Raw genomic sequence first — 8,281 nt, forward strand, 5'->3', positions numbered from 1 at the left:
GCTCCTCTGAGCTCCACTGACAGTCGTGTCTCTCGCTGTTCATATTCCCACTCGACCACGCCACGCCTGCGCCCGCTCCCGCTCGTGGTTGGCTGGATTTCTTCACTAACTTCGCCTCTGGCTTCAGCGTGCCAAATGACGCATTTACGTGCTGTCGGAACAACTTTAGCTCAAGTGGCCCGAAAGAAAAAAAAGGCTTAGCTTGAAACGCTTTAAATTAAGAGGCGACGTTTGTTTGTAACAAGCCGGCCTACTTGGGTATTATTAAGTGTCATTCAAGTATTCATTCGAGTATTAGCGATATAAAAGCACTGTTGCTTTTAAAACTTCAACCCGTATCTCGATTTGTTTCTGCCACTTGAATGCAGCCAATCACAACATGGAAAACAACTTGTGAAGTTGATATGGCAAACTGTGCCTATTAGCATTAATATGAGGTCGTGTGTGTCAACTACAAGAGGTCAGGATAAACAGGACATTTGACAAATGAGATAACTGTAGGCTGTGGCATGGGAAGGCTGAAATAAATTAATAAATAAAAAGCCTGGCCACCACCACCTGTCAAATGCTGTCAGATTTTTTAAATAACATGTTCAAAACAGAAATCAATTTAATGATCTGTAATGACCACATTTTAGACTAAGTGATAGACATGAAAAGACATGTATTTGAAATAAATTCTGAAGATTTGAAAATAAAATGTGCCACAATAATGTAATGTTGTTGAGTGGAAATATCTTCATTTGTGGGCTTTTCCTGACAAATACTGATATATGTAATTGTTTGCAATCAAATCAGAATATATTTCTGTATATTATTATTTCTATATACTATCCATATATTATCTCCTTAAAGTCTCCATGCTATGTCGATCCATGAATATTTCTCCAAACCGCCCGTGCTTTTTAGTCTATTGTAAATTTCATTATAAAACACGTGCAAGTGATACCAACTTTTTAATGATTTAGTCTTGCTTTAAGCTAATTTTTAGAATTCACTTTTACACTAAAGCAGTTGCATGATCTTTTTGACTACTAGGTGCAATGTTGATCATAGCAATGTCTTGTTAGTTGCTCATCAACACATCCACATTAACGTATACATTTCTTCAAATTGTATTTAGCCACCTGGGGAATATAAAGGGAAATATTCACCTCAGCCTTTAGCTTTGTTTTGGTCTCCACCAACTCCTGGGAAAAATATCTGGCCACTAAATATTAGACTGTGTTCACCAGCGGGCCACTAAATATGTCTGTCTGCCCTTTGAAAATGCTATCTGTGGACTGGAAACTAGTTTGATGAATCAAAACTGTAAATATGAATCATATTTTATAAGAAAATCCTATGTTTTGGATCAAAATATAATAATCTGTAATCTAAAAAGTAACTAGTTGCTACATTCCTCCACCCAGCCATAGCTATACCATCTTAGTCGTTAAATATATCTAGTAAATTAAAACTTATTTCCCCCCTCAAATGTAAATGTATTATGTAGCATAGTAAAACACAGTAATAGGATCAAGTTGTCTTGGAGTAAATGGACGTCTCATAACCATAAACACGGAGGAGCTTTACATTTAGGGTTGTGTGATTGCCACTGTGACATTGGGTTCTATATCTTACTGTACAACACTGCTTGGGTGTGTGTCACATTGGTCTCGCAAGGAATCATGGGGCAGCATGTTTTGTCTGGGAGCCTTTAATCTGTCATGTGCCTTGCATTATGAACAAGGAGATTTTTGAGAAAGACCCACGGATTGAGAAGGTTAATGCAATTTCTCTTTCGACACTGTTAAGATAATTAAGTTGACAAAAATAGACGTAACTGTATATCACACCTATTATAAGCAAGTCAAAGTCTGTTTCCCTATAGAGCTGCCCTTCGTGGTTGGGGTTAGGGGTCACAGAGGTGGCTGGCTGGGGTTAAGGCAGGTTCAGGTTGAGTTCAGGTTAAGGTACAGGGAAGGGGAAACAGACTGAGAAACAGTTTTAGCATGAAGGTGTGGGGCAGTCAGAGATCAGCAGTTAATCACAAGCCATTTTGACGTTTCCCACCGAGCCTGTTTTAAGGTTCACAGAACTTCTCATGTCTTTATTAACCCAGTAAGATTATAATGTGACACAGAGTTGGTGTAGGATGACTTCACACCAGCTTCTGCCCTTACAAGGATGCATCAGGGAGTGACAATGCCAGTTAAGAGTTAAGATTGTGGAAGGACAAGAGGTCAGGGTTTCACTGCATGTAGACGCTGATATGCAGTAATCTTCCTTTGCCTGTCTTTTGTTTGGGAAGGAAAAAAGAGCCACGGAATCAGCTGTCTGTATGTGAGAAGGACAGAGTCTGTGAGAGAGAGAAAGCCCCCAGATGTCTTGGAAAGCGCTTGGGAAAGACATTTGATATCCCAAACTAAAATGGTTCACATACAAGCATGTGATGCCCCGGTGACTTGCGTGTGTCACGCAGTACATATTTTGGCTGGACCTCACGACACAGTCTGTTCCATTTAGCATACGCCTAATTTTAAACAGATTGTCACATAAAAGATAACAGTTTAAAATTAAAATATAAGGATTTGAAGATTTATGGCATCAATCTTAGCAGCAGTCACCACATGTCTGAACATATAGCAGGTTCCATTTTTAAACACACCCCATGCACAACTGTTACCAAGGCCACAGATGTGTCCTGGACAGGGTTACAATCTGTGTGCATGTATTTGCATGTATAGGAGCTATAGAGCTGAAATTCTGGTTAGCGCATCTTAAAGGAGAATCAAAGACAAGGCTGCAGTTTGTAATGCCACAATGACCTGAAACAAACACTCATACAGTTTTATCTACATGACGTGCTTTCATAACTTGAGTGTACTGGAGTGTCTACTATTTATGTCATGTGCTGCCCTGGCAAATGGATCAGAACGGGCTGTGACGTTCGAGATGTGCTGAAAGTGAGTGACTGCATGATGTAATAGGAAGAGAAGAAGCACTGGAGGACATGCCTGTTAAATGTGCAAGTTCCCAAATCCACCACAGGGGGGAGACTTTAGGTATAAAAAGTCAGTATCCTGTCTCCTTTTCTAACCAGAACACCATCATTTGACCCTTTACTGGCTTCCAACATAATGTATAAAAAAAACAAACCCCAAAAACTAATTTTAAACAATACCCAGAGACATAAACAGTAACAATGATCAGATTAATTAAAGAAACCATGTGCATTTAAAAAAAATACAAAAAACATTTGTGAAAACAAAATGTTTTTATGTTTTGTTTTTCTAAACAGGGCTCAGTAAAAATCACTAACAAAACTGAAATGCAATACAGAAATTAGAGTGCATTGAAAGCACATCAAGTTGGAGTCCATGTTTGATAGATCATTTGATCTCACTGCTCACTAAACTTGCATGTGGGATTTTGTGCAAGCATTGCAAACCTATATCAAATCTGCCACCTAAAGAAGGCACCAACCTTTGACAAATAATCATATGACAAGTTAACTTGGTTTGACAATAAAACTATATATGATCTCTTTTATAAATATCTTGCCTTCATACTTTCATCTTTAAAAAATAGTACAAGAACTGTACATCATAAGCCGTATTCAGTATCAGATAGAATAAATAATGTGATTCCATTCAGAGGGTAGAAAAATAGAAATACTGACAGAAAAATAGAATTCTAGAAGTGATAATGTTGGACTGATTTAAATATGAATTAGGTCACATGATTTTAGAGACTTATTTTACAAATTGCAGCATTACAAATATTGAAATGTAGGCTAGCTGTGCACTGGAAAAGAAACAAAAGACAACTTCATGATATTTTCAGTCCAAGAAAAAAAAAAAAAGAAAAAAAAAAAAAATCAAGCAAAGGAAACAGTCCATGTTTACATCTTTGTGTGAATGTAAATTCAGAATAGCGTTATACTATAACTCTTAGGACCAGGCAATCTCCCAACCACAAAAAAAACTCTTGCTTATAATGTAAATCTATGCAAATCACGTACCCTTCATAGCACTCAGTAAAGAAAAAACTTTAATCTCATTCTTAATTTAAAACAAATCATCTTTCAATTTAATTTCATTCAGCTTTTACATGATTCTGAGGCTTTTCAATGAAAAGTCAATCTACAGTAGTTGAGTAGTGCGGTAAGAGAGGAGTAAAGTATGAACAAAGACTGAGTAAAGTAAATATTTGCTTGTGATTGTGACACTGAAATCTGTAGTTCTCGTCTGAGTCACTGAATGGACACCTGATGTACAGCCCCTAAATAAGAGGGAGCAACAGGAAATGCTAGGACCTTTAGTGTAAAGTGTGTATCTTGTTGATCAGGAAAGGGTTACGGGTAAATAGAAATTCAGTGTAGATCAAACCCTCATTGGCATGTGGCCTTAGTCTTCAATGATTTCAAGCATGTCTGTTTTGAAAGGTTTTTGCCACTTTGGAGTATAACATGCCCAGCTCCTCTACTCTGTAGACGGTGTGTGTGTGTGTGTGTGTGTGTGTGTCAGGCTGTCTACATGAGTCCACAGCAAGGCTCCTTATTGTTAGACTGGTCCTCCTCTGGGGCTCTGAGTTTCAGCAGTGGAGGATCTCCACTGGCTGGGGTGAAGTATACCTGGCTCGGGGAGGCCACATCCTCTGTGTTGGGGGTCATTTGGAGCTCTGGCTGGGCCTGACTGGCTGTTGCCTCGGCCGCTGCAACAGAAGGCTCCTCCTCTAAGGGAGGGGGCAGGGGTGGTGGAGGTGCTGGGTACTTATTGAGCTTGGCAGCTGCACGCTGGCGTTTCAGGTCAGCCAGGGTCTGGTGCGATTTCTCCCGAGTCATACTGTCTGCCCCCTCGCCGTCTGCAGATCCAGGCCCCAACCCGGCTCCGGATTCAGGGCTGAGCTGGTAGGAGGCGCTGCGCTCCATGAGACCTCCACCACTCCACAGCTCTCCGGGTACAGAGGAGGCCAAAGAAACAGAGGTCCCTCCATTACCTAAGCTGGACACAATGTTCCTGTCTGCAGCCTCCAGTTCCTCTAGACGTGATGTGGCTCCCCCACCAGCGACCTGAAAGAAAGGACCACGTGTTGCTTCAACTCTTTCAAAATGTGACAACGATGACGTCCACAACACTGAGCTTGCTCACCATGGTGGCATGCTGGTTTAGTTCATTGTCCGTTTGCCTGTCTTCATCGTCGTCGTGTGGCTCTGGCTGTCGTCCGCGCTCCTGCCACACCATGGCCTCTTTGTGGTGCTCCCGCCGGTACAGGCTGGAGCGCTCGTTCACACTGACACGACGTACCACCTTACTGCGTAGACAAACAAGAGAGAGGGGATCAGTAAAGCACTAAACTGCTCCATCTTCATGTTGTTGTTTTTCACCCTCTGGTTCCCATGAGCTCTCTTTATCCTGGCCTTATGTCCCCTCTTACCCTCTGCTGCCAGTACTAGATGCTCGTCTTTGCAGTGTGCCCTTCTGCCGGTCCTGGTTCTTCATGATGGCATCGTGTTTATGCTTTAGGTCCATCAGTTTGGCTCTGACCTCTTCGTCCATACACACATCTAAAAAGGCAGCAGGAAAGGTCAGACACCGGAAGATGTGAAAGGAAAGATGCTAATTAAAAAGCTATAACTGAGAGGCATTTCATAAATGGGTCAGGATAATTAGTTCCTCTTTTAACAGAGGCAAGGGAATTAGTATTACATCAAAAAAGGTGAAAGGTACAGTCATTTACTTTATTTTGCCATGAAGCAATACGGGACAAAAAAGGCTTTCTATCTTACCCAGAGGCGTCTCCTCCAGGACAGACTTGGTGTTTAAACTGGCTCCATGGGCCACCAACAGTTCCACCATTTGGATCTATGGAACAAATGCAAACAATGCTATTAATGGGATTTTGTTTTTAGGTGTAAGGTTCCTATGTTTTAGTTTGTCTGCAGTACTTACTTGTCCCCAGCAGGAGGCAGCGTGTAGAGGCGTCCAGCCATCAGAGTCCTTCACTTCCACCTGAGCCCTGTGCTCTAGCAACAGTTCCCCCACAGACATGTAGCCGTTAGCAGATGCTATATGGAGCTGGGAGAGATATTCGACATGTATCATTTAAGTGTTGACCAAGGGTGGACAACAAAGTCTAGTTTCCTTTGGCAGAAAAAAAACATGTCCAAATGCATTTAGAAAGACAATGGCAAATATGTCTTTAACAGAAAGGATACTGCTGATTTTATTCTCTACTGCAGATTTAAACTTAATTTATACTCTTAGTCCAGACCTTATTTTCTTGTCAGAGCTGCTGCAGTGTGCTCATTCACTAGCCTACATACAACAGTGAATGCACCCGGGAATCACAAATATGCTTAAAATCCATGGTCTGAAATATCCTTATTTATAACTTTTATCTTTACTTTTCTACACAGTGTGTGTCTCTGTCTCACCAGTGTTGCTCCATTATCATCCTGGGCATTTAAGTCTGCTCCGCTCTGAACCAGAGCCTGAACGTCAGCCAGCATGGCCATCTCTTTAGCCCCACGGCATTCATCTATACGGTCCTGAGTTATCCCTACACACACAAACACACAGGGACAGAAGCAATGATAATAGTTGACACCAACAGTCTGTACAGAGTCTTAAGATGTTGTTGAGATGTGTTAAGCCTGTATAAAAAAAATTGACAATCGGTATTAAAAATGCTTTTTGCTCCAAGAAGACTTTTGCTTTGACTCAGCTCACTGACCCTGTTCAGCCATAACCATCTCCAGTAGCTCAAGGGTGGCCTCATCCTCACAGAGGTCATAGGGCATGTTTCCATCTGCATTGACAGCCAGCAGGTCAGCCCCACTAGAAGCACACACAACACACATACGCAAAGAGAATTGGATTAGAGCACTACACAGTGACACACCCTGATCTCAGATACTCAGCCACTCAAAAATATTCACACACTTGCAAAGCATTTTGAAAGTCACAGGCCACAGGCCACATTTGCATTGTTTATGTAAAGTAGATACTTGCACCACGAAGGCTCTCTGTCTATTTCTGCTTTGGTCTAGAAAATAACGTTTTTTCTGCCTGAATGTAAGAATATAGCAATGTTTATTTTAACCCAGTTGAGACAAATATCATCTTGTAGATTTCTCCATTTTGTTATGACAACAGGAGAAACCTTCTGTGGTAGAAAGGATGCAAAATGTGGGGCTGAAGCTGAGTAAGAGTATGAATTCATTGGAAAACTCACGCCTGAATCAGGAGCTGCACTAGTCCAGTGTGTCCACAGGTGGCAGCAGCATGCAGCGGTGTCCATAGCTCACTGTCAGAGGCATTCACACAGGCACCAGCATCCAGCAGGCACTGCACTATCTCCACAAAGTCATCAATACAGCACTGAGAAGAGAGGGCAGACGTAGATAATGTATGTAAATTAATGAACGCATAGGGACATACAGACAGAACACAAAACAGGTACTGACAACAGAATGGAGAAATCTATGCATTATTTATGGTAACTAATGTAATAGAAAACATTTGCATGCATGGGCCAGCCCTCTGCTGAGTAAACACCACGTTTTCCAAGGGGAAGAGCAGAGTCAACAGCTTCTATAAAGAGTTCTCTGTGCTCACAAAAAGCCCTCTCATGAAGTTATAGTAGCATGTTAACGTGTTAACTTATAAAAAGAAATAAACGACACAGAGAGCAAAACAGGAAGGGAGAGGAAAAAGCCCATCTGTAATTATAAAGATCTGTGTCCAGCTAATGATGCTTCATCTTAGGATGGTTTCTTCCAAATCTGTTAAAACTGATCAGGAAAGGAATGTAAGCCTACGCAAACTCTTCAAAACACTGGCCCTCAAAACTAAAACGGTGGGAATGAGTCAGTGTGTTCATGTAAACTGACTTAAGATAAGTTACAGTTTAGACAAAATAAAGGCAAACATACTTGGAGAGCTGAGAGCTGTGACCGCACACAACATAAACACACACGCTGCACAAAAGGTGACCTGCCTCGTTAGTGTAGAACTGTAGGTAACCTCATCCCATCTATTGTAAGGCTGTGCTGGTGTAAGCTGCTGAACATGTGGAAGTGTGTACCTGTATATGTATAACTGCCACTTAAATGCTGTAAATATTGGAAGTATTTTGGTTATGACAACCGAATTTGCCTTTGAATCCAAACCCTTTACAAGATTATTTCCAGATTTTGGAGTCTGAGAGTTTTCTTCTGGTGTGTTGTGAGTGAGGTTCTGCAATCCAGTGAACACAATTCGCAATGTGTGCAGGTGGGAAACCGGTGAGGGAT

At 41.4% G+C, this 8,281-nt stretch overlaps 1 protein-coding gene across 1 annotated transcript in view; it reads right to left on the minus strand.

Annotated features, from left to right (window-relative positions):
• Positions 1–3,240: 3,240 nt before the first annotated feature.
• The window catches only part of ppp1r16a (protein phosphatase 1, regulatory subunit 16A), a 15,389-nt gene continuing 10,348 nt past the window's right edge, over positions 3,241–8,281 (minus strand). Inside the window, exons 4-11 of the mRNA XM_035655257.1 lie at positions 7,222–7,375; positions 6,721–6,824; positions 6,422–6,546; positions 5,937–6,062; positions 5,774–5,849; positions 5,422–5,551; positions 5,136–5,298; positions 3,241–5,056 (exon numbers count right to left, since the gene is read on the minus strand). Of these exons, the coding sequence (XP_035511150.1) occupies positions 4,517–5,056; positions 5,136–5,298; positions 5,422–5,551; positions 5,774–5,849; positions 5,937–6,062; positions 6,422–6,546; positions 6,721–6,824; positions 7,222–7,375 (1,418 nt within the window). The 3' untranslated portion in view covers positions 3,241–4,516. The remainder of the gene's footprint in view (positions 5,057–5,135; positions 5,299–5,421; positions 5,552–5,773; positions 5,850–5,936; positions 6,063–6,421; positions 6,547–6,720; positions 6,825–7,221; positions 7,376–8,281) is intronic.

This window comes from Morone saxatilis, unplaced genomic scaffold (assembly GCF_004916995.1).
Source record: "Morone saxatilis isolate NCDOM2014 unplaced genomic scaffold, NCSU_SB_2.0 Contig0, whole genome shotgun sequence".
In the NCBI taxonomy this organism is placed as follows: Eukaryota; Metazoa; Chordata; class Actinopteri; family Moronidae; genus Morone; species Morone saxatilis.